General features: G+C 38.7%; 1 protein-coding gene across 4 annotated transcripts in view; it reads left to right on the plus strand.

The window, feature by feature from the left end:
• Nucleotides 1-26,616, plus strand: part of RFX3 (regulatory factor X3) — a 131,598-nt gene that overhangs the window by 52,416 nt on the left and 52,566 nt on the right. For 3 of the 4 annotated variants that reach the window (XM_052776041.1, XM_052776040.1, XM_052776039.1), the window contains exons 2-3: nucleotides 13,400-13,524; nucleotides 21,850-21,947. In XM_052776041.1, the coding sequence (XP_052632001.1) occupies nucleotides 13,408-13,524; nucleotides 21,850-21,947 (215 nt within the window). In that variant the 5' untranslated portion in view covers nucleotides 13,400-13,407. Of the gene's footprint in view, nucleotides 1-13,399; nucleotides 13,525-21,849; nucleotides 21,948-26,616 lie in introns of those variants that run through there. The other variant, XM_052776042.1, reaches the window with a different exon arrangement.

Below are 26,616 nucleotides of genomic sequence, written 5' to 3' on the forward strand. Positions count from 1 at the left end.
TTTTTAACTAAGATTCTCAAATCTCAGAGCAGTATTCTGTATCTTAGGAAGTCAGGAAAAGAGTATCATGTAGTAGAAATAGGACCAATGGAGAGTAAGTGTCCAAAAGCTGGTATAAAACTGTCAGAAGATGTGATACTTTTTTTCTTTAAACACTCCTATTTGACATAGACATATTAGTAAAATTTTCTAGCATAGGCTTAGTTTTGTTGGTTGCTACTAACTACAAAAACACTAATTTTTTATGAATATAAAATTTCTATTGTACTGTAATGCAATTCTTCCAGCAAAGATGGCAAAAATGGATGTGATGGGTTAACCCTGGCTGGATGCCAGGTGCCCACCAGAGCCGTTCTATCACTCCCCCTCCTTCTCAACTGGACAGGGGAGAGAAAATATAACAAAGAGCTTGTGGGTCGAGATAAGGATAGGAGAGATCACTCACCAATTACCGTCACGGGCAAAACAGACTCAGTTTGGGGAAAAATTAACTTGATTTATTACAAATCAACCGGAGTAGGGTAATGAGAAATAAAACCAAATCTCAGAACACCTTCCCTCCACCCCTCCCTTCTTCCCGGGCACAACTTCATTCCCAGATTCTCTACCAACCCCCCAGCGGCACAGGGGGACGGGGATGGGGTTTACGGTCAGTTCATCACACGTTATTTTCTGCCGCTTCATCCTCCTCAGGGGGAGGACTCATCACACTCTTCCCCTGCTCCAGCGTGGGGTCCCACCCACGGGAGACAGTCCTCCACGAACTTCTCCAACGTGGGTCCTTCCCACGGGCTGCAGTTCTTCACAAACTGCTCCAGCATGGGTCCTTTCCACGGTGTGCAGTCCTTCAGGCACAGACTGCTCCAGCGTGGGCCCCCCACGGGGTCACAAGTCCTGCCAGAAAATCTGCTCTGTGGGCTCCTCTCTCCACAGATCTGCAGGTCCTGCCAGGAGCCTGCTCCAGCGCGGGGTTCCCACGGGGTCACAGCCTCCTTCGGGAACCCACCTGCTCCGGCGTGGGGTCCTCCACGGGCTGCAGGTGGATATCTGCTCCACCGTGGACCTCCATGGACTGCAGGGGGACAGCCTGCCTCACCATGGTCTTCCCCACAGGCTGCAGGGGAATCTCTGCTCCAGCGCCTGGAGCATCTCCTCCCCCTCCTTCTTCACTGACCTTGGTGTCCGCAGGGTTGTTTCTCTTACATGTTCTCACTCCTCTCTCCGGCTGCCGAATACCGCCGTCCCAACTGTTTTCCTTCTTAAAAATGTTATCACAGAGGCATTACCACTATCGCTGATTGGCTCGGCCTTGGCCGGCGGCGGGTCTGTCTTAGAGCCGGCTGGTATGGGCTCTCTCGAACACAGGGGAAGCTTCCAGCAGCTTCTTACAGAAGCCACCCCTGTAACCCCCCCCCCCCCGCTACCAAAACCTTGCCACACAAAACCAATACAATGGAATATAAAATTTCACTTACTTCAAAGGTTTTGCATACATAGGGTGTCATCACATAGTTATCCAGTTACTGTAGTACATACACTAGGTACTTCAATGTTGTAAGGATTAGGATTAAAACATCAATATCAATGCTGTCTGCATGAAAATCCTGTCAACTATGTGTAAGCCTGTAACGCTAATTCCAATGTTTTGAACTGCTTCAACTTCTCAGAAAATTAAGAAGTATTGAGATTTATGCATCCCTAATTGAAACAACCCAAAGCTTTAGCCATTTGGATTCTGATCATGAGTGGACTTTGAAGTAATCTTTACGTAGTTCAGAACAAAGGGAAAGGTGTCTCTTCCTTTTCTTTTTCCCTCAGACACAGAATTTCATATTAGAACTGTTCTCTAATTTGATGTAGCATAGCAGGAACATGATGGTTTTTACTTTTAGCTGTTTAGGCTTTCATTCTGTAGATGTTCCTAAATTTAAAGGAAATGTTTTAATATTGCACTACTTTTAGTCTCTTGAAAGCCCTAAACATCTGTGCTTAGAGCCCTTTAAGAGCTTTCATAAGTTTTCATCCTTCTAAGCCCTCTTTACTATCCAGTGATTATAAACTCTAGTTTAGCAAATGGCATTGATGGGAACCTGAATCTGGTGTGGTGAGGTCATTAGTGGGTGAAACCTGTGTTTCTGTCTCTACTTGTACAATTCTGATTTCTTAGTTTTTACTTCCCCCATCCTTACCCATTGGGGAACCCTGGATTATCACCTGTCCCATCGTCTGTTTTTCTACTGCTGCTGAGGTGATTGGTAAAGGAAGAAAGTTAACAACATAGTCAGTGGGGTAATAATCCAGGCATGAAGTGTTTCCTTCTCTTTGCATCTGGTGAAGAAATGGCTATGTGAAGCATTTGGAAGATGTCATAGTGTATTACTACTTTCATAACTTTTAAGCATGAAGTGTTCGGTGGCATTTAAGGGTAATCACAGTATAAGTAATCAATAATAATAATGGCAGTTTATTTAATAACTGTCATAGTATATCTGCAGGTTAGTTATGACATGAGCTGACTCTTTTCAGTAGTGCCCAGTGACAGGACAAGAGGCAACAAGCTCAAACTGAAACACAGGACGTTCCCTCTGAACATGAGCAAAAACTTTTTTACTGTGAGAATGACCGAAGAGGGGGACAGGTTGTCCAGAGAGGTTGTGGAGTTCCAGTTCTTGGCTATATTCAAAAGCCATCTGGACATGGTCCTGGGCAGAAGGCTGTAGGTAGCCCTGCTTGAGCAGGTCCCTTCCAAACCTCTGGGGCCATACTGTCATTCGGTGAAAGTAACACAGGAAGCATCAGAAACAGAAAATTGGTAACACGAAGGTAACACAAAGAGAACAGAAACTTATTTCCTATAAATATTGCTCATTCTGTTAATAAAGTAGATGTCTCCAGCTATAATGTTTTGACCTTTTCATTTTATGTTTTGATCTGTTGAGTGATGAAAACAAATACCACCTCCATTTTCACGTCAATTTTTCTCCCTTTGTTTCATTAGATTCATGTACACACTCACTCTTTTGATGAAAGGACTGCAGCACAATATCATATTAGGGGAAAAAAAACCCCAGAACTCTCTTCTGAAGCAAAATCTAAATCTACTTTCAGAATCATATAATTGGTGTAGAAGTAACAGAAACTTTTGTACAGGTAGTGCTCCTGCTTTCACATTCTTCCTCAGAAAGCACTGACTATTAGGCGAAGTGCCTCGTGTGGTGATCGTCAGTGCTTGAAGTATTACATTATGTCCTGTTCCCACTCTGTCCTTGACCAATAGGCAAAACCAAGGATGAAATTCCATAAAACTAGTTTATTGTCAAGTATTTTGAAAGGTGTGAAGAAGTAGCATTGTACATGTTAGACTTTGTAATTAATTCTGCTAATACCAGTCTTGCAGCAGAGTAAGATCTTGGCTCAAGCTAGAAATTCCAGTTGGTATTGTAACTATCATTCTGCATAGAGCTATTTTTCGGAGATCATGAACATGCTTATCCCAGCCCATGAAAGTATGTTAATATCTTAAAGACAGGTGCTGCCTCAGCATGGGAAAAGTACCCAAATACTATTTAAGGTAGATAAGACTTGACTAACTCTGACTTAAAAGCCGTAGTATACTCAACTTAGCAGTGTGAACATTATCTTAGAAAGCATACTAAACTTATAGAAATGTTGTGTAATTTATTTAATTTTTTAATCAAAACTTGTTTCTGGCTAAACACAACAAAATACCCATCCCAACAAGGAAGTTCCCATAAACTTCATCCTCGTGAAGATAGAGACATTTTCATTTCTAAAAGAAACAAATTATAAAGTCAGGTAGCTTGTATCCATCCATTGCTGCACTCCAGTCGTGTGAACCATCCCGCCACATCTCTGTGATCCCAACAAGATTATAGTCCCTCTGTAATTCCTTGTGTTTATTCACCATGCTGTGTGTGAGCCCTTTGTATGCCCCTTGGTGTATGAGTGCTTCAGAAAGACACCTCAGTGTACTGATTTCCCAGAGAGAGTCTGGATGGTTTCCTCATAAAGATGCCGTGTAACCACTTCCTTGCTCACATGCAAATGCTTGAGGTGACCCTGCTTAAGCTTCATTTTGCTGATTATGTGTTCCCTTTCATTCACATCAACCCAAGCCCTTTGCCTGTCAATCCTGTCCAACACTCCTTCACAGGGTTGCTGGTAACTCTTTCCCTCCTCATGTTGTTCCTTGTTTAAGTTTGTTCTTACCAGATCAGCCATCCTACAGGCAAAGATACCTCTGCCCCACTTAGTGAGTTGGATCCCATCTCTCCTAAGCAGACGTTATCCTCAAAGAGAGTCCTGTGGTCATAGAAGCCAAAGCCCTGTTGCCAGCGCCAGTTCCACAACCATGATGAAGGAGAACATCACCTGGGCTTTTGCACTCAGAATCTCCAGCGGACAAACTAATGTCTTAGAATAGCATAAATATAGTTGTTTGATGATTTGCTAGTTTTGTTTATTGTAACAGTTGTACTTGCTAGTCTTGTCACAACAAAAACTCTTCAGAAGTTTTCTTTTGTCCTGTTGTTTGTGCATGTAATCTTGCATTGATGTACACTGATTTGTAGGGCTGATGTGTAATACTGATATATTGTCCACCAAGACTAAATACAATTTTGAAGTTTTTGCAGGTAAAATTAGTAGGTAGATCAAAGTGAGAGAGTCATGAAGTAGGCATTCAGCCTAAGCATCCATGTGCTGTCTGTGATCTGCTGGAAATACGACATTTCATTATGACAATTTTTGACTAGTACTGTTCTTAGGTACCTAATAATCTAATTGTCAAGACATTGCTTTTTGATCTTATGAACTTTCTTTGAAGGAGTTACCAGGAGTTACCACTTGCATTGGTCCCTTCCAGTGTGTATCTCTCTGTACTTCCCCCTTCTGTTATTGTGCTATTGTAGGGTTTTGCTACTGGAAATTATATGTGAATCCAGAGAGTCAGCTTATATGTTTTATTCTGTGCCATTCAGTTAACTATTATTCCTCCCATAAATCTGTGAAAAGCTGAAAAAAGAGTAATGAAATTCATATTGCTAACTGAAATATTTAGCAACTAGTCATCATATCAGCAGAGTCCAGCTGACTACTTTGGTATCACTAAGAACCTTGGGAGAGGACAAAAAATCAAATAGTATTTAGTATGAAACTGGTGTTCCAACAAGAAAATACATTAGTATCTAAAAATTATTTATAGTATTCTTTTTTTTTCCATGTGAATAACATTTACAAACAGCCTTCTGCTTTACTGCTAACACATATAAATGGTTCCTTTGAATTCATAACATCGCTTGTTTGAAGGCAATTATTCATAAAATTTTTGTTTACACAAAAAATTGAAAAGGAATGCTTATCTAAAATGCTAGTGTATTATTGAAACTTGTTTCCATTTATACTATTGTTGAGGAAGGAAGCATTCTGTATTAGCTGTTGAAACTTGATGTTCTGAGAAGTTTTCCTTTATTGTGAAACACATTATGTTGCCAGAAATTCTTAATGAGTATATCGGTGATTCATCATTATAAATAGATAAGATCTTAAGATTAGCCTTTTATTCTGACCATTAAAAGCCTGCCATTACTGCATGTGATTACAAGATCTAGTTCACTTTACCTTCTGTGATGTTTTATTTAGCCTTCTAGAGGAGAAAAATGAATTTTCCTGCTGCACTTGAAAGTAAATTACAGGCTTTCATTTTCTGCATTGAATTAAAGCCTGCTACATCATTTGATCTAGACAATAAAGCATATGTAGCTGAGCAAAACTTTGCAAACTCTGGTAGCTTAAAAGAAGTAAATTAGTTCAGGGTGAAGTAGCCCAGGAACAAAATAAACAGTATTCATTAATCTGACACGTTTTAACAAACTTATTTGGTAAGTAATTGATCAAGTTAATCTCTGAAACCATTCAGTCTTTATAGTTGAAGTCTAGCAAACAGAAGGATTCCAACTGAGAATTTGGGTACATTAAAAAGTCTTTAGGGAACTTAACACACAACATGAAATTGCATAGAATATACAGGAAAGGGGTAATTTGCAGCATAGTAGCTTTGCCTGAGTTCTGCCCATTAGACTGACGAAATACTAATCTTGTCACATTCAGCAGCTGGCCTTGAGCAGTATCTTTTTCCCACTTGGAGGGGTTAATTATCCTTCTTTTCAGTATGTGGCCTGTTTAGCTTACATTCACATGATGCAACAAGCACTGGCTATACAAAGCAAAACCATTAACGGATGGGTGTGCCCAACTGCTTAATTAGCCAGAATAAAAAGGATCTTTGGCAAACATTAATCTGTTGCTTGTGATACACCTGACAGTCCCATTAGGCAAGGATGATGTCTTTTCTGCTGTAATATGCAGTCCCTTTACGTATATGCAGTATCAGTGAAAAATTGAGAGACTTAATTCAGGTTATAAAAATGTGTTCATGTAACTGCTCAGTATTGATGCAATGTAAAAGAATTACACTGACTACCTCGCTAACATGATGCTAGAAAAAATTACGGTGAATAGGAAGACGATAAAGGTTGACTGTCAAACATATTGGATGGTATCTACAAGGAAAAATCTATACTGTGTAGTGAGCTATAGTAAAGAATTCCATTTAGGATAGAGACTTAGAGCAGAACGATGGAAGCAACCTAAACACTTCTGAATAAATTGATATTAAGCCATTAGGTTTATTTTTGCTTAGGCAAAACTGATGGCAAAGTTTATATTACACAATCACCCTTTAGCTGTCCTAGTTTACCTACTGATAAATCAGTCTATAGAGCAACCAGTTAACCTATCAGATTATTATTAAAAGTGTATTACAGTCCTGAGGTAGAGAAGCACATCAGATTGTGTACTTAAATATAGGACTGTCACCAAATTGACAGTGTAAAGATAAAACAGACACCGTCACCGAAACACTTTAGTCAAAAATGTATGTGCAGTTCACAAATTACACGGCTTCCCTGTCCTGTGGATGGGAGAACATAGTCTGAAGTTTAGTATGTCAGTGTAGCAGTGCCAGCTATATGTTGCGTAGTCCTAGGCTGGGCTTTGGGGCTCTCCGGGGTCTCTCCAGTTCTCTCTGAGGGTTCTCTCCCACCTAACCCTGGATTCTCTATGATGTGTCCTGATATCTCTCTGGACATCGTCACTTCCAGAACTGGGCAGAGAATACCTGATTCTTGACTATGCCTGTTCAGCATCCCTCAGCGCCTAACAGCAGACTGTCAGCTGGCACTGGCACTTGCAGCCTGCCCATCTGAAAGCTTCTCCGCAGTGACTGACAGCTGGTTTACAACCAAAGTATCCTCTATTATTATAATGAAGCTGCTCCATTTTCCTAAAGGCCTAACTCTGATGTCAGCCAGGCACAATCCATGACAACTGCTGCAAGGAAATGACCACATTATCTTTCTCACTTGGATCAGAGTACCTGGCTCAGGTTTTTTGAGCATCTTGAAATGCAGCTGTAATGATCAGTTTATTTAAGGTCATACATTTACCTTGTGAATGAGTTTGGTCTAGTGCACTTAAGAATGTCTTATATGGCACAATGTCTTGTTAATTTAGGTGCAGAAACTTTAAGATGGTTGCATATTGAAAAGTAAACAAAATTTTCCTTCTGAATATTATTACTGGAAGTTGAATGTTCCATTAATATTGGAATTAAAGGAAAAACTATTGGTTTTCTGTTAGGGTGGACTGATACTGGAACTGTGGCACTGATTTTAGCATTAAATAACTTTACTGTGGACTTTAAACAGCATTTTCTGTAGGCAAAAAAAAGGTATGAAATTTACTATTTTACAGTAAACATAGAATCACAGAATCATAGAATAGTTTGTGTTGGAAGGGACCTTTAAAGGTTGTCTACTCCAACCCCCCTGCAGTGAGCAAGGACATATTCAACTACATCAGGTTGCTGACAGCCCCGTCCAACCTGACCTTGAATGTCTCCAGGGATGGGGCATCTACCACCTCTCTGGGCAACCTGTTCTAGTGTTTCACCACACTCATTGTAAAAAATGTCTTGCTTATATCTAGTCTGAATCTACTCTCTTTCAGTTTAAAACCATTACCCTTATCCATTGCCAGCTTATGTCCAGCTTTTCATCCACCAGTACCCCCAAGTCATTCTCTGCAGGGCTGCTCTCAATCCCTTCATCCCCCAGCCTGTATTGATACTGAGGGTTGCCCCAGCCCTGGTGCAGGACCTTGCACTTGGCCTTGTTGAACCTGATGAGATTCACATGGACTGACTTCTCGAGCTTGTCCGGGTCCCTCTGGGTGGCATCTGGTCCCTCAGGCAGGTCAACCACACCACTCAGCTTGGTGTTGTCTGTGAACTTGCTGAGGGTGCACTTGATCCCCCTGTCTATGTCACTGATGAAGACATTAAACATTACTGGTCCCAATACGGACCCCTGAGGGACACCACTTGTCACTGATCTCCACCTGGACATTGAGCCAGTGACCACTACTCTCTGTATGAGACCAACTAGCCAATTCCTCATCCATCAAACAGTCCATCCATCAAATCCGTATCTCTCCAGGTTAGAGAGAAGGATGTTGTGGGGGACCATGTCAAAGGCCTTACAGAAGTCCAGATAGATGACATCAGTAGCTCTTCCCTTGTCCACTGATGTAGTCACTCCATCCTAGAAGGCCACTAGGTTGGTCAGGCAAGACTTGCCCTTGGTGAAGCCATGCTGGCTGTCTCGAATCACCTCCCTGTCTTCCATGTGCCTTAGCATAGTTTCTAGGAGGATCTGTTCCATGATCTTCCCAAGCAGAGAGGTGAGGCTGACAGGTTGGTAGTTCCCAGGGTCCTCCTTTCTAGTCTTTTTAAAAATGGGTACAATGTTTACCTTTTTCCAGTCACCGGGGACTTCACCTGACTGCCATGACTTTTCAGATATGATGGAGAGTGGCTTGGCAGCTACATCAGTGAATTCCCTCAGGACTGTGGGATGCATCTTGTCAGGCCCCATAGTCTTATGTATGTTCAGGTTCCTCAGTTGGTCTCAAACCTAACCTTCTCTTACAGTGGGAGGGACTTTGCTCCCCCAGTCCCTGCCTTGCGGTTCATCCGCTCAAGAGGCGTGGGAAGCGAGGTTGCCAGTGAAGACTGGTGCAAAAAAGTTGTTGAGTACCTCAGCCTTCTCCTCATCCATTGTTAACAGTTTGCCAGTGTTGTGTTAAAGCGTAAAGAAGTTTGGCACAAAATAAACCCCTTTGCATTCCACCTTGTCCTTCAGATATCAGAGGGGCTGGGAGTGGCTAGGCTTAGATTCTGAATGATGCCCAGTTCAGCACTATAAGTCTCGTCATGTTCAATATGTTGAACTATCATGATTACGCATGAACTAATAGCGCACTGTACTTTCAATTTAGTTGTGTTCAACTAACTAGAATGGCCAGACTTAAGGAGTTTTGTTGTGTTTAATGAACTATCACGTCTAGATTAATGAACAGTAGTTTATTAAAGCAACAGGAGTACAGGTTCTTTTGGATTGGTGGTGATAAATACACTGTCTACAAAGCACGTGCAAATAATAATTAAGTAGACTACAAGCACACTAAATTATGGAAGAACTCTGTACAGATTTCTAAGTTTCCTGGGAAGCACTTGGTATAACTGAGGGTTTGAATCGTACACAATAGGCATCCCTATGTGGGGGAAGAGAGATTCAGCCTGTTGACTGATCCCAGAAGTCAGCATGTCCTCCCGACTTGTCTATGATGGTATCTTCCCTAGCATTCCTCCTTGCTTAAGCCCTTTTATACTATTTTCTTATTTTTAGGTGGAGCTTGAGTGACTCTAGTCATAGATACCTTTATTATGATTGGTGTAAAATATCACTTATAAAGGTATATGCTAGAGAAAATTCAGAGCGCATGCTCAATGAGGGGTGTTCGCACCTTGAAGGTGGGTAGGTTTTGGGATGGAGGTGTGTTTTGGTATTATAATGAGATTATAATGAGCAAAGTTCACCCAGAGAACTTGATTTAGCATGTCACTACTCTGGAACTGGGTATTTATGATATAAATCAGAAGCAAAGCCATAGCATTGACAGAACCCCATTGTTTCACCTCCTTGCTTCAGTGGATTTAATGCAGGGACCTTCCATTCTTGTTCCAGTAGTTCCAGTTCCCCATCCCTGCAGTGATATCACAGAGCCTGGCCGCGGTGCTTCCACTCTGCTCCACCCTCCGTGTTGTTTCTCAGAGTCAGCATACCAAGCTCCCCTGCTGTTGCTAACATCTAAGGTTGCAGGTTATGTTGCTTAGGGGATTATTATGGAACAGATTTCATGTATATCCACTGCATTCCATCCTGGAGGTTCACCTCCTCTTAAGAGGGGGACATATCAATAAGTCACCTCCAGCAATCATTCCACAGCCAGTCATGATCATCGGGGGGGGGGGGATACGCTTTCTTTGACATTCCTTTTCTGACTAACATACCTATAGAAGCCCTTTTTATTATTCTTTGCATCCCTTGCCAAGTTTAGCTCCAGCCACACCTTGGCTTTGCTGACCCCATCCCTACACAACTGGGCAGCATCCCTATACTCTTCACAGGATACCTGTCCCTGCTTCCACTGCCTGTGCATTTCCTTCTTGCTCTTTGGTTTGACCAGCAGGTCTTGACTCACCCATGCCAGTCTCTTGCCTTCCTTTCTTGATTTCTTACACCTGGGGATCGAGAGCTCTCACACTCTATGGACAGCGTCCTTAAAGATCTGCCCGCTCTATTCTGCTCCCTTGTCCCTGAGAGCAGTTTTCCAGGGGGTCCTGCTGACTAACTCCTTGAACAGCTGGAATTTTGCCTTCCTAAAATTCAGGGTCCTGACTTTACTCTTCACCTGACCCATATGCCTCAGGACTGCGAGCTCCACCAGTGCATGATTACCGCAGCCCAGGCTGCCTCCAATCTTGATGTCACCCATTAGCTCACTTGCGCTGGTGACCAACAGGTCCAGTATCACATCCCCTCTGGTAGGGCTGTCTATAACCTGGCTTGAGAAGTTATCCTCAATGCACTCCAGGAGTCTCCTGGATTGCCTACAGCTCGCCGTGCTACTTTTCCAGCAGATGCCTGGGTGGTTGAAGACCCCCAGCAGGATGAGCATGTGAGTGCAGTGTGTCCTGCAGCTGGAGTAAGAAGGCTTTGTCAGTAGGCTCCCCTTGATCGGGTGGCCTGTAGTAAACACCAACCACAAGGTTCCCCTCATTGCCTTGGTCTTTAATTCTTACCCATAAGATTTCAACCTGCTCATGGCTATTTTCCAGAGACAGCTCTTCACAATCTATCCGTTTCTTGACGTAGAGGGCAACCCTTCCACCCCTCCTTCCTTGCCTATCCCTTGTGAACATGTTGTAGCCATCAATAGCCACACTCCAGTCATGGGATTCATCTCACCAACTTTCATAACTTTCTATCAGCACAGTAGCTTTCAACTCCTCCATATTTATCCTGCAGACATCCATTTTTGTTGTTAGGATTTTTAACATTTCAATAGTCATCTGTGAAGTTCTGCTCCTTTTTTCTATTCATTTTGTATCCTGATTTTTGTCAGGCATGCTGGAAAGAAGTAGAGGGTTCAGTCAACGTCGTAAGTCTGAGAGTCTATTGTTTAATCTCAGATAGGTTTGATCAACAATTTCTCAGTCTTCCTGAATATTTCAGAAGAAGCAGTTAAATCTGTCAGGTACCATAGGCATGGTTCCATGGAGTTTAAACCAGTGATGGTCCCAGTTGGCAAGGTCCTGCCCCTATTCTCCGTCCCCATCCCAAATTTGTATACCTGTTTCCTGCTTTGCAGTGACTACATTTGAATGCAAAGTGAGTCAGAGGTAGTTGGAGGGAGGGACTGCAGAAACCCAGCTTTAAATCAGCTTAAAATGCTGTGGAACCCAGCCTTGAAAGGAAGGTCTGTTGTTGCAGCTGGTTCCATTGTCAAGCAAGGAGAACACTGAATTTTCTGATTGCCTCTGAGGTTTTTTTGGTACAGTAATTAATTCCTCCTGCTATATATTGGTATGCCCCTGAATAGACACATTTTTTATTATGGTTTTGTCTCAAAAAATATTGTAGGGTTTTGGGGGGGGGGAGTTCGTTATTTGTTGGGAGGCAGGGGGCAATTAAAGTCCAGCTTCTTCCCTCTCAGCCATCTGCGTCTGTTCAGTTAAACTGAAAAAATCACCTGGATAGGGCATTCTAAATATTTTTTCATATAAACCTCTGTTATTATGCATGATAATGCTACTCATTTCTAGTGACATTGGTCCTAAGGTTGCCAAAGTATTCTGTAGCTAATATAGATTAATAGAGATTAGGGGCAGTAAAATGTTTAGATCACAGAACATTTGGTTTACAGACTAGTAATTTGTATTTGTTTACTGTAATTCTTCACAGAAGCATAGTCTTCTGTTTTGAAGGTACCAAGTGAAGAAGAACCTGCCTTATCTGGTTATTATTTTCACCAGTTAATCATCCACTGCTCAAAACAAATTTAAAAAAATTTTTAAAAAGTAATTCCTGATTTTGAATTAATTTTGGTTTGTCACCCAGTCAATTGTATTGTCATTTATGCTGTCCAAAATTGAGGAATCCCATAGTTTCCAGTCGATGTTTCCTATGAAGACATGAGTCATTCTTGGTTGTCTTCCTGATAAGTTTTCTTTGTAAGGCATTTTCCTTGATTCCCGAACCATTTCTGTATTCTATCCAAATTTCCATTGTTCCCTTTAAAGGTCAGGGCCACGATCTTAGGCACTTTTCTACTGTGTATGTATTTCTATATGGTTTTAGTGTTGAAAAGTTTCTTCTTAGATTTTAACTACAGTGGCTGCTTTAATGCTTTCTACTGAAGAAGGTTGGTTGAGTTGCTTTTTCACTGTGACTCATTAAATGCTTTTCACAGTTTGCTTTCCAGATTACAGCCCTTCAGTCTGTGGCCTGCTAGAAGTTTGACTTTGATTTTGAATGTAGAGAGTTTTTAGTGTAATTCAGTAAGGCAGAGAAAAACAGTTTTGAATGATGACCAGTTATTTACAAGCCAGGAAAAGATTTGCTGCTGATTTTTCTGAGTTATTGCTGAAGTGACAAAACTCAGAGAAGTGATATGTTTCTGCACATGTAAATAAAAGATAGTTTGAATATAAGTAAGGTAAAAGTAAGATAAAAACCCATTTGTACTAACTCATATGCTAGTAGTGGGAAAAACCTTTTGGCTCATAACCACGATTGGTATTAGCTAATTTTAAGATCCAAATAGAGATAAGCAACAAATTAGTGTACTAATATAAGTGATGAAATAAAAAAATTAATGCACTAACCTTTTAATTTTATGTCTTAATTTTATTCAGAGATCACAATGCAGACATCAGAGACTGGGTCGGATACAGGTTCAACTGTGACTTTACAGACGTCTGTGGCTGGCCAGGCAGCAGTGCCCACACAGGTAGTACAGCAGGTACCAGTTCAGCAGCAGGTAGGTGGCTGTTAGTTTTGGGAAGATTAAAAAAAAAAAAATGCAGGAAGGATAGTTCTTGACAATGTAGTGAAGAACTTGATTTTGTACAGGGGTGCTAAATGAGTTCTTTTGCTCTGCTTTTATCAATTTTATTTTGCTGGACTTAAAATAGTCAGAGAAAGGCAAGCTGTTTTCAGGATCTGTTCCTTAATTGGAGCATCTGACAAGCACCAGTAGTACACATATATGATTCTAACTGTCGGTTATTATGGAATTCATGTAATAGCTCATAGAAATGTACTTTAATTTATGTTACTGAGTATTTACATTTTTTCCTTTAAATAATGAATAATGAGTATCTTTCTGATATCATTGGCTATATCATTTCTCCATTCATTTGGACATCCAAGTAAGTGCAATACAAATGTAAAAATGAAAAGCACTGTCCATTGCATCTCTAGGCTTGAATCCCTGCAGATCTTTGCACAATGTTATGAAAGTATTTGTGGTATGACAATAGGTAATTCATGATGTGCACTTGCCAGAGAAGTAAAAAGACTTCTGTAGCAGCCAGCACAGTGCATACCTGTTACATGAGATGGTCACTCACCTATGTGGTGCCCAGAAGCTTTAGAAGGAGTGGTGACAGAAGAAAATGGGGAGGAAAAAAGGAAAAGTATGGAGATAGAAAACAGGGACTGAATGTGAAAGCCTTGACAGCTATCCAAGACTTTTCCGGAATACACAGAAATTAGCTGTCCATGTGATGTGTACTCTTGGTGACATCTGATGTTGTTTTTCATCAAAAACTGACTTCACAGTTTCAGAATCAATAATATGAGAACTGGACATAGTTTGTTAAATAGTGTGATTTGTTTCTGTGCCAGTGGAGCACTTTTCCCTAAACTAAATTTTTTAGCATTTGTTAAGTTTAGTTCTAAAATTCTAGGTGGTACATTTTTATGTATATGTTCCACAGTCTTATACATCTCACTCACATTTTTTCCTGATGTGTAGACTCAATTTATAATGCCTTATAGTTCCATTACTCTAGTTTCTGCTTATATCTTGATGTATCTTTTAGGATGCAAGCTTGTTTTTAAAAAAACTGATGCAGAAAAGCATTGAGTTTGGACTTAAAAGATTTTATTTTAATTCTTGGCTTTGTGTATTTGCTGAGAATTCACTGCTAGAGAGTTGTTTGAAATATTTTCTCCTGAGTTCAGACTGTTAAATAGCTTGCTTTCTCTTTACTTGAATGTTGATTAGGATAGAGGCTTTTGAATACTATATTAGGTTTTAATTGAAGCTTCCATGTTGCTTGAACTTAGCTAAACTTTGTAGGAGATTTTGTCTGGTTAACTCTTTTGTAAGGTCTGTGAAGTGCAAGGCTTTTTTTCTTTATGAAATATGATCTGATAGTTTGACTGATTTTTATGTTCTTTCATGATGACAGATGTTTAATAGATGTAGTTTATGTGATTTGTTCTTTGTTATTCCTGTATTTCAGCTTTTCAGATAAAAGAAGGCAATTTGGTAGTGCTACACAGTTGCTTGTTTTAAGCAAATAAGATATACATATGATAGTCTAACATTGCATACTGAATTTTATCCATGTGAAGTACTGATGAGTGTGAGGGATTGAAGACTGGTAACCAGTTAGTGTCATACAGGATACTTTATAGTATTGTAGTTCTAATGATTGGATTCATTGAACTGTAAGGATAGGATCTTCTATGCATTTCTGTTCTATTTTTGTCACAAGCAAATGAAAAATGAGCCGGGCTTTGGTATTTATAAACTTAGCTTGTGTAAAGTTTCTACCTTTCTGAAAACTTCTAGGATGGAGTTGGCTCCTTATTTTCCCACATAGATAACGCATTAATCTTTGTCACTGACTATCTGCATCTTTTCTGAAATTATTCCAGTTGTCCTTTATTAATGTAATACTCCTGTCAAAATACAGAAGCCCAGGAGTAGATTGGTTTTTTTCTTGCTTGATCATATATTGCAATCTTACATACATCTCCTTTAGTACTGCTGCTTCTGAGTATTCCCTTTCATTGAATACTCCATCATTATTTTGTATTATTTTTCCCTATGGGGATATTAGATTGTATTTTTCCAGCTAACTCTTAACACTGACCATAGAAGTTAGCATAATGTTTCAGAAAGGAAAGCTAAGGGATCAACACAGCCAAGGAAGAGGAGTTTCTTCAAAATTTTGCAGGGTTTGAAGATGCAACAACAATGTTGGGAAATCCAATGCAGACAGTACTGCAGTGATTAAAACACGGTATGTGTGGGAGATTTTGTAGAGAGAGAGGATAGATTACAGAAGTGAATGTGTAGTGAGGAGAAAAGGAAGACTGAAGATGTGAATGTTGTATGCTAGCAGGAAATATGATGAAGAGTGTAGATGGGATAGGCAATTCAATTGTTGGGTTAAAAAAAAAAAACAAGAAGAAAATCACTGTGTGGAGGAAATTGTAGGTGTAATCTACCCTGAGGAATTATCTCTGTATAGGTCACATTTGCGTAAAGTTAATATTGGCTTTATGTACATTTGATAGGAGTGGGCCAATTTGCCTAAAGAAAATCAGGAGAAAGAGTGCTAATTTCATAAAGTTATTCTTTTGATGACAGAGGGAGGGCTTGTTATTTCTGCACATTCAAAGTTACCAATGTTGAAAGTTGGAGGGAAGGTTTTAGGTGCATAATATATAAGATATGCTTTCATTTTTTTCTATGGTTTGTAAGAGACATAATAATGTCAGCTGTATCCAAAATACATGTGATTATTCACATTTGGATTATATTATCTTGTGAATATAATTTACTAAAACAATAGAGCACTTGAGTTTTGTTAAATTCAGAGATACCGTAACATTAGTGTCTGTGTATATGCAACAAGTTGGTGTATGCTGAAACTTCTGCATTATCATGTTTATAGTAATTTATAGTACTTTTTAGTGAATAATGCCATTTTAGATTAATTTGGTTTTAATTAATATTAAAGCAGGGTATAGTATTTCATTTTGCCTAGTGAGGTCTTTGTTTCCCACATTCCATTCCTGTATATACACCATACTTAAATGACATCTCATGTATGCATTATTTAGGGTTGTTTTCATGGTATCAGTGTTTTATTTATGCTCACAAAATGTATGATGTCTTTTTCAAAATGAAATGCTTTTGCCCTGAAGAAGAGCAGGCTGAATAAGTGGAAGGGTGAACTAAGAGCCTTCTTCCTACAGCTGTGTTTCTACTGAAGCATCCTGTCTTTTGGGCAAACAGCAAAAGAGTAACTTTTTATATTTTCAGCTAAAACAAATCCCTGATTTGCATATAGCTGGTATAAATATGGAGCTCATGAAAGTCTGCTGTGATGCACCAAAAATAGGAAAAAAAAGGTGCCATTAATGAAAACCTGGGCTTCCCCTCTGGTGAAATTGGCACTGGTGGCAGCTGGTTTCATGCAGCACAGCAGCTGTCACTGTTGAGATGGGATAGAGGGTAATAGTAAGGGGACAAACATGCCCACCTGTGAGCAAAAGACCAAAAAGGTGGGAGTGTAATTAAATTCCGTTTTAATAGCCCGAGGAATTTTCTTAGTCTTTTGTTTCCTCAGATACGGGGATTTTTCACTAATGTATCATTGCTTGTTCAACAGGCACTCTTTAGCACAGTGCAGTGAGCTTCTAAGGATTCAAAATTAATCTCACTTTGTAGCTTATGCCATGCAATGTGGAAGGATTGGAGAAATAAAACTAAAAATAGTCATATAATTTATTTTATAGAAGTATATCCATGCATCAGAAGTTGAGAAAAGCATTTCTTCATATTCACCAGACACGATGGCCATCACATTCACAAAGAATTGTATCATTGACTGAAGATGCAGACTTCTGCTAATCAAAATTGCTCTTAATGCAAAATCATGTTTAGCATATGAGAAACATAATCGTGAACTGACATTAGCCATTATATAAATATGAATGTGCTTAGAATATTACAGCATGTGCTATTTATATGTTGCTTGCCAAAAGTAATCCAGACTAATGAAGGTACGAAAATTATTTTTATCTTTGAGAACATAAAATGATGCACATCCAAGTCATTTGCACAGGACAGGCACTGTGGATAATTATATGTTCTTTTTTAAATGGAGTTTAAAAATCCATATATATTTTGCCCTATTCTAAGCCCTGTCTTTGCTTAGTAGTACTTTGAACATAAGCACTTCTTTATGGGCAATCAAAATTCTCTCTTAAATTTTGTTTTTATGCTTCAATGTAATTTCTGCATTTCTGTATGCTTTTATGCACTTTATTTTTGTTGACAAACTCTCATAGATACAAATAACTTAGTCCCTCATTTGTTCCTCTGAGGTAGTATAATTAATATAATTTGTTTTCCTTTTTTTTTCCCTTCAACTAGTAATTATAATCACACATGTATATTGAAATAAGTTTTCATTCGCTTCTTGTTCTCCTGGAACATTTCAGCTGCTTACTTCTAATCCTATTCCAGTTATTTATTTCGGGCTAGAATCACTGAAGCAAGAGGAACGAAGATCTTCTGTCTGACCCTACTTAACTGATTATTTCCTATACAAGTCAGTTAATTTTCTGTTTTCCAGCCAGACAATAACAATTACCATGACTAGCTCACCAGTCCACCCCAGAACATACAATTTTTTAATTTAAATACTGTCAGTTTTTAATAAATATTTCATTGTGTTTTCTATTTTCAGCCTGAAACATTTAATTCTCAAGAGTATTTTTTAATACAAGAAGGCCATTTAGGTTTAGCTCTATGTTGAATATTCTTTCTGTGATCTCCAATTTCTGCCCTAAAAACTAAAGAAAATAGCTGATACAATTCCTTTAACAGCTTAATAAAAGGTGCAAGGAAAATGATAAATAAAACAGAAGAGAAGAAAGACTTTTTTTTTTTCAATTTCCACAAAAGATGTTTATTTTTTTGGTGGTGTTTTAAGCAACTTAACCAACTTCTTGTCAAATAATTTTGTGCTCATAGAGAGTAGATATATGCATTTCATTTCTTCCTGTTGTTGAAGATTAAAAAGAAAATCCAGAGGCACTTGATTTAATTCTCATGAAAATATTTTTCCCACGATGAAGTAAAATAGGAAATAAAATTAGTATTGGAGATATCATATAACCAAGATTTTCAGCATGGCAGAATTTTCATATACAAGGCCATCCTAAAGGCCACTTACTTATTTGTCATTGCTTGACAGGAAAAATATTTACCTCTTAACTTTCTCTACCTGAAGGTTGTTATGTACATTGCAGTACAATGTAGTGACTAAAGCTTCCTTGGTCACCATAATAAATTTAACCGTAGCAGTACTGAATTTCAGAGAAGCTGAAGCAAAATAACTTTTTTTATAAACTGTCTTCTTTTTATTACTGTATTGGAAAAAATTTAACCTAATTCAGTAGCCCTTTTGTATTGAACTTCATTGTTAAAATTTAAAGAAGAAACATTTTGATCTACAAAAGCAGGTAAGGTGTTTTAATAGCACTGTAGTGTACTCATTCTTAAATGTTGATTTAAAAAATAAGTTACTTTATTTGCATAGTCATGGCATTTCTAGTAGTACTGCATATTAGGCTAATCAAGAATTTATATAAAAATTGGTGAAAATTTGAAATTTATGAATGAAAATTTTAACCTTTTTTGATGTTTTGTTTTATGGTAAATTAATTTTTTCTTGTTGTTCCAAATCAGAAAATAAACACATTTTGGAATTTTTCAGTTTCCTGTGCAATAGACACTGAGCTTTGACGCACTCTATACCACTTTGTCCCTACAGTATCCTCTCATTTCTGTGGTAAAGGTCTTGCACTGTGCTGAATCTGTTGGTTTTGAAATGGTAGCAGCTTGTATCCAAGAATAATGGGAGAATAGAATACCTTCTACAGAATGCGAATGTGACCTGCATTTACTGATAGGAAGTTTTTAATATTGTGTTTGTACATACTGTAGAGTTCCATTTTATCAGTATGCAGGTTGGAGGGAGAAAATCACATTTCCTTTATTAATAGAAAAACAGTGTGGTTTTTTTTAATAGGGAGTAAGCCATACCCAGTGTGTGTGAATAGGGAACAAAGTGCATTTTGGGAGAGGTTGGACAAGAGCATGGAATTCATCCTGACAACAGCATCATTTCCACAGTGTTTCCCCAGCTGTTCTACTGAGACAGAAAATGAAGCATATCCATTACATGGCAGGTGACAAGTTACTGGTTTTAAGAGCAAAGCCGGCTTTCAAGATGTTCTCTCACTGTATAGGTTAAGTAGATCAGTTTGGTGCTCTGTAATAGACTAATCAACAATGACTCCCCTTCTCCTGTTGATTAAAGGTCGTAGAACTTGGGTCACCCAAGAGGAAGAAATACTTTTAGAGTCAAACTTAAAAACTATTATAATATGTTGCATCTATGTTTCACAGTAAAGCACATAAACATTTTAGCCAATTACTGCATTAATAGATGGTTTTGTTACAGATTGGCAAATTTGAATATTGAGAGGTACTAATTAATAGCAAGCTTACAGGCATAACTTTCTTACAGTGGATTTGGATCAAGCCCATTCCATGAAATTATGATTTGAATATATTTAAGCAATTAAGTCAAAGGTGATGGAAATAGAAGTAGTTTAATTCTTTGAAAAGGTGTTTGTACAATACAGCTATTTATGTTTTTCAGTTAAAAAAAATTGTTCTAAAGCCTAGTAATGTGCATGATTTGGATCAGAGTTTTTTGTGTTGACTTTGAGAACTGAATCTTTCTGTTAAATAACTAAATATTAATAGGAGAGGAAATGTACACAGCTGTACCTTACCTTAATAATTAGAAAACATCTTTAAAGTATATTTTTTGAAGTTGAGAAATTGTATTTCAGGTATATTTGTTAATTTATGTAATGATTCATGGGGGAAATCAGATTTTAGTAGATATGTTAACCATCATGTTGTGTCTCATTGCTGTTAATGGAAAGAAACATCTGATTTTCTATCATGCTAGTATAGCTGCATTCAAAACCTTAGATGCTTTGCTTTTTTCAGAATTCAGGTTTTAATGTCAACCTAAGGGAAGGTTTCTGTGAAAATCTAGATTTTCCTTTCACAGTCTGAGTCAATACTATAAAAGACTAGGAAAAATGTGCTTATTCACAGAACTTTTTAAAATACAGCAGAGTTGAAGGTATTAAAGTAGGGTATTCTCAAACAGCTCTTGGACATGATCCATCAAATGCCTGAAACCCAGATTCATCTGGGATTACAGTGTTTGCAATCCTTAAGACCAACAGAATCAGGCTGAAGTTGCCTCATAGCAAAATATCTGAGAAAAATAACAGTCACTTAAAAGTAGTTTATGTTAAATCTGTTTACTAAATATGTGCATTGTCACATTCTTGATTCAGTTCCTTGGGTAAAATTGTGCCAGTCTGTGAAGTCTGTAAGTCTTTTTGCATCTTTTAGATTCTGGACTGCTCTTGAACCAAAATACGGTTTCTCTAAATGATGGCAAGTATAAAGTATGGAATCCTTAATCTTTATGGTGGCAGAAGACAAAAAATTAAGACTGGAGAGAAAATTGCATAACCTGGATCTTCCCTACATAGTATATGAATCAAAGGAATTGATTTGTGTCTATGTGTGCTTTTACAAAACAGGCATGCCATCTCAGCAATATATGTGAAGATAATCCATGCCTTACTGCCTTTTGTTGTTTAGCTCATAGAGGTAAAACCGGGTTTTGTTGGAGTTTGTTATAGCTGACGGTATTCTGGGAAAGGTGTTACTCAGATTGGGGGTTTTGATCCATAATTGTACATTGGATCAAAGCATTACTGGGAAAAAAGCTTGTACCACTGTAGTTTAACTCAAGTTCAAAAAGAGCTAAACCATCTTAATGTGAACCTTTACTTCTAAACTTACTGCAACACATTTGAACTGTGATTTTAAGGCTTGTACTATTGAAATGGAATAAGAAAAGGCATACATGTGGCCAAATGATACTTTGTTCTGTAGTAATTGTAATTCTTCAGCTTGGTGCATAGCATGGTTATACTTCGTTTCATCGTTGTTACTCTTTCCAGTTCTGTCTTTGGCACTGAAGGTACGTGTGCTCTGTGAGCGTGCATCTTCAATGTTAGGGCTCCATTTACCAGACTTGCAGCACAAATATTTTGTAACAGTAACTTTCTTTGCTATGAGAACAGAGATATCCCATCTTGTTTAGAAGCCATTAGATGCACTGAAGCATCAGTCCTTCTGATCCCACATTTCTGGTGATTTTGTTTTCAGGTACAGCAAGTGCAGACTGTGCAACAGGTACAGCATGTCTACCCAGCACAGGTTCAGTATGTGGAGGGAAGTGACACAGTCTACACTAATGGAGCTATGTAAGTTGGCAAATGATCGGAATTTGAATGTTTATTAAAATGTGAAGTTAAATATATATTTTCAGTTAGATTATACCAACTAGTGTATTTTAAGTTGGAAAGAGAAATGTTTCAATCAAAGCTCTTATTGTCAAAATATTTTTTTGGATAACAAGCTGAATTCACACTGTTTGTTTTTATTAAGGCAGAATTTTTGTGTAAATAGAATTCTTGTGATTGTTCTAGGTGGACTTACATGAAATTACATATACAGCATAGTATTCCTTCAAAAAGTACCTTTCAGTTTATGGGTAATTTCTGTCCATAGGACATACTGTGTAACTTCTGATCTCAGGACAGAAGGCAGGGCCTTCTGTCTTCCTGGCTGCAGTCCTAGTGGCAAACGCATAGAAAGGTGCAGCAGCTGTAGTTATTATTTAAAGAAAGTAGTAATGTAATTTCATTCCCGTGTTTAATAAAATAAGTATTTTTTTCCAATGGAGTGAGGAGAGGCAGAGGAAGGAGAGTATCATTGTCTCTTTTTGCTGCTTCTTTAGCCTCTTTTCTGCGCATTATTGTGCATTTCCTGCTGGCTTTCATCATCAAGTTCCCTTCTCCAATACGTGAGCTTAGAAACATAGAAAGAATAATTTAGGTTTGATGGGACCTCTGGAGGTTACCTAGTCTAATGCCTGACTTGGAGCAGCACCAGCTTTGAAGTTGGCTCAGACGTCAAAGTAGGATCACATTGCTTGGGAAGGAGCTTCTCTACCTCTTTTTATCATTTACCTACCTTTTGCCATTTTTGCTGTGTTACTAGCTTTAGGAGGAAATAGATGTAGAAAGCTTCATTATTGTCTGCAGGTACTTACTTGTTGATGGTAATCCAAAAGTGATTCAAAAGAGCAATATTATTTAGATCAGAGACTTCTGATGTTAACACTGGCAGCATTCTTTGGTCATTTCTACTAGCATATTTTGCTTAATTCATTTTTCATAGACTGTCTTGTCTGTTTTCTGCTCACTTGTAAATCCTAAACAATGCATCTTAAATATGCATTAGACTTCCCTATTGTACTGGTTTTGGCTGGGATAGAGTTCATTTTCTTTATAGTACCTGGTCTGGTGCTATGTTCTGGACTTGTGCTGCAAACAGAGTTGATGACACAGAGATGTTTTAGTTACTGCTGAGCAGTGCTTACACAGAGTCGAGGCCTTTTCTGCTTCTCACACCACCCCACCAGTGAGCAGGCTGGGGGTGCACAAGAAGTTGGGAGGGGACACAGCTGGGATAGCTGACCCCAACTGACCACAGGGATATCTCATACCATATGATGTCGTGCTCAGCATATACAGCTGGGGGAAGAAGAAGGAATCGGGGGACGTTCGGAGACATGGCGTTTGTCTTTCCAAGTAACCGTTACACATGATGGAGCCCTGCTTTCCTGGAGATGGCTGAACAACTGCCTGCCAATGGGAAGTGGTGAATGAATTCCTTGTTTTGCTTTGCTTGCAGGCACAGCTTTTGCTTTACTTACTAAACTCTTTTTATCTCAATGCACAAGTTTTCTCACTCTTACCCTTCTGATTCTTCCCCCCATCCCACCAGGGGGGCAGCAAGCAAGCGGCTCTGAGGGGGTGTTGCCAGCTGGCGTTAAACCACAACAGTCCTTTTTGGCATGCAGCACAGGACTATGGTCCCTGGCTGTGGTGTAAAGCATATTTTTCATATCTTGTCCTCTTCAGACTGGCCCAAGTGCTGTGGCACAAGCTGTCTCCCATGGGGCTGATGTGCCAGGCCATTGAAACCACACAGTCCAGTAAACCCAGTTGTCCTTTTCCTCCACCTGACTGGAGGCAGGCCCCCTTTATTCCTGGTCAGCTTATTCGTTACTTGATTTTTGTAACTGCAAAAGCTAAAACCAGTCTTTAACATGTACAGCAAAAAAGAGAGCATGGCAAATATTAGGGCTGTCTTTCCCCCCCGGGTAGTCGATTCCAGGTGTACTGGATACCCCTCCAAGTGAAAGCAAACTATGGCCAGCACTCTGCTGCCAGAGGGATTGAGAAACACGTTAGGGATATCAGTGGTAGCGTACCACTTGGCTGCCTTGGACTCCAGTTCATACTGGAGTTCTAGCATGTCCCGTACAGCAGCACTCAGCGGCAGCGTGAATTCATTGCAACCATGGTAGTCCGCTGTTAGCCTCCAAAGGAGGTCATTCTTAAATAGGCTATTATTCAAGTTTCTTTTTTCATTTATCACTTATAAGTTCTCATGTGAGCTGTTGGCACGTGCACTTCTGGCAGTGTATGAGATGACTGCTTACAGCCCTTGGTGAAAACAGAACCAGATGTTACTGACTGCTTAGTACGAACCTTCAGGTTTCCATGATTTTATTGTGTTTCTGTGTCTGAATCCCTCTGTCAGTTTCTGCAAAATCAGTCAATAGGATATAAAAAACTTCCTTAACACAGTAAGAAAGCTCTCCTTAGCAAGTGAGCCTAATCCAGATTGTCTTTCTCTCCTATAGAAGAAGAATTTACCTGTGTTATTGTGAACAACAACATTGTGAACAGCCAAGTTGTTGTTCAATACTTATTGGAACATTAAATTTTCTAGAGATTATGGTTTCATTGATGGAGAATGGGACCAGTCTCTGTTTCTACTCTGAATTTTTAAAGACTATATCTTGTGAAACACATTTTCCTGTATACTTTTATACTCCAGATTAAAAATGGAAAAATGTCATTTATGTAAATTAAAGTTATTGAATATATGTGTTACATGTTATAATGCCATTCATTTGACAGGTGAAGGAGAACAGGGCTCTAGGTTGCTGAAGCCTAGCTTCCTTCAGAGATTTAAGAATTGTTTTTCTATTCGCCATTTTTATCGTTACCTAAATTCTATGGTTTAAAAAAAATTGGTTTTGTTTCTCCTCTTCTTGTTTTGCCACTGGATTAGCTTGTTCAGAGCTATATCAATGCGGGAGTGACATTTTAGAATTTTTGGAAGTGAACAAAAAGCTTACCATGTCCCGAAACAAAGCTGGCATAGACTGTGTTGTGTTCTGCTGTGACAGAAAACACAGAGGCCAGCCTCGCTTGGGCTAAATTATTTAGGCAAGTGTTCAGATTGCAGTTCATCTTTTTCTGTTCTTTATACTGAAACCTGTGAAAGATGAGGCTTGTGGATCCTGACAGATTCACAGAAGTGTGGTACAGCCAATTTGTGCAGTTACTCCTACTCCAGAAATTGTCTGTTTCACTTTCAGAAAATAGGATTAGGTTTATAAATGATGCGATTGACTAGAGTGATCACTGGTTTGTCTTTTGGGTTGTCTTCCTATGATTATATGTTTGATTTATTTTATGACTGTGCTAAATCAAAATCTTAACTCAAAATCAGATATAGGATGCTTCCATGACCTATCAAGTGACAGTACTGCTTTAGCAATGTATTAAGAACTCTGCAACCCATAGTTAGGGTGAAGACATTAATTCAGTGTACAGGCATCTCTGGAACAAATGTTACAGTATGTCTGATGAAAGAATTATTCTTTAGTTCAAAATAAAGCACTTGCAAACTAGCATTGATTTAAGTCAATATATGATAGCAGCAAAGGATGCAATTAGAATATATATGAGGAAAGAGTTACCTGATTCTTTTGATTCTGAAGGTAAGAAATTTGTCAGGTTTCACAGTCTTTGTCAAGTGTAACTCTTGTATTCTTATAACACAAGTCTTCCCACGCGTTTTATATCATGATTTGTCTATGCTTAAAAGTTATTTGGTTTTATTATAATTGGAGCCATAATGATAATACAAGGGGTGTAACCTACAACTTGTCACATACATTGTATAATATGAGAATATTTGAATTATGTTATCTACATTTGTGTCTGGTTAATTTTGCTTGTCAAGCATGTCACTCTATCCTGAAACAAAAATGCACTGTTGTTGTGATGACATGTACAGGTTTACCTGGCAGTTTAGAATAGATAAAGAATATTATGGCTGCACCTACATTTAGAAGCCAATTGAGTCCCCTATACTAGACATGAACTTTCTTCTTACATAAATTGTAATGCATTAATCAAGTGTAGCTATTTTCCTGATAATTCTGGTGTGGCAAAGAGGGTTTTAATTGCTGGGATTGTCTGAGAATTGCTATTGCTGTTGCATCCAAACCACATTCTTCACCAATTTGTTGTACTACAGTCTGTGTGGTTTATGTGGGCAAAACACACCTTGTATGCAAAACCGAGGATTTACTATTACTCTAATTGAAATCTTAACTGTCAAATCAAATAATTATTATCAAAACAGTTAAAGTTGTTATCTTCCTAGCGTCCATCCCTTTTTCTCTGGCATTATGCTTACCCTTTTACTACCCCACTGCGTACTAAGGTCAATGGCTTCCATCTGAGAAAGGGTTACAGCAAGTTACCATCTTCACAGTTGTTATGCCTGGAGAAGTTTGATGGATGGTGGGGGGCTCTCTACCCACACTGAGTCCACTTGCAGCAATTTTTAATATGTTTTCTAGCACAGTCTACACCTTATTCATTCTTCATTGGTTTCCGTTTCCATGTTACATCTGAATTTACTGTATATGGTGAGTTTTACATTTGCTGGATGCTTCTTGAATACTGTCATCCCATGCTCATGATCCTCTTTGCTACG

The sequence above is a fragment of the Harpia harpyja genome, chromosome Z (genome assembly GCF_026419915.1).
Source record: "Harpia harpyja isolate bHarHar1 chromosome Z, bHarHar1 primary haplotype, whole genome shotgun sequence".
Classification (NCBI taxonomy): domain Eukaryota; kingdom Metazoa; phylum Chordata; class Aves; order Accipitriformes; family Accipitridae; genus Harpia; species Harpia harpyja.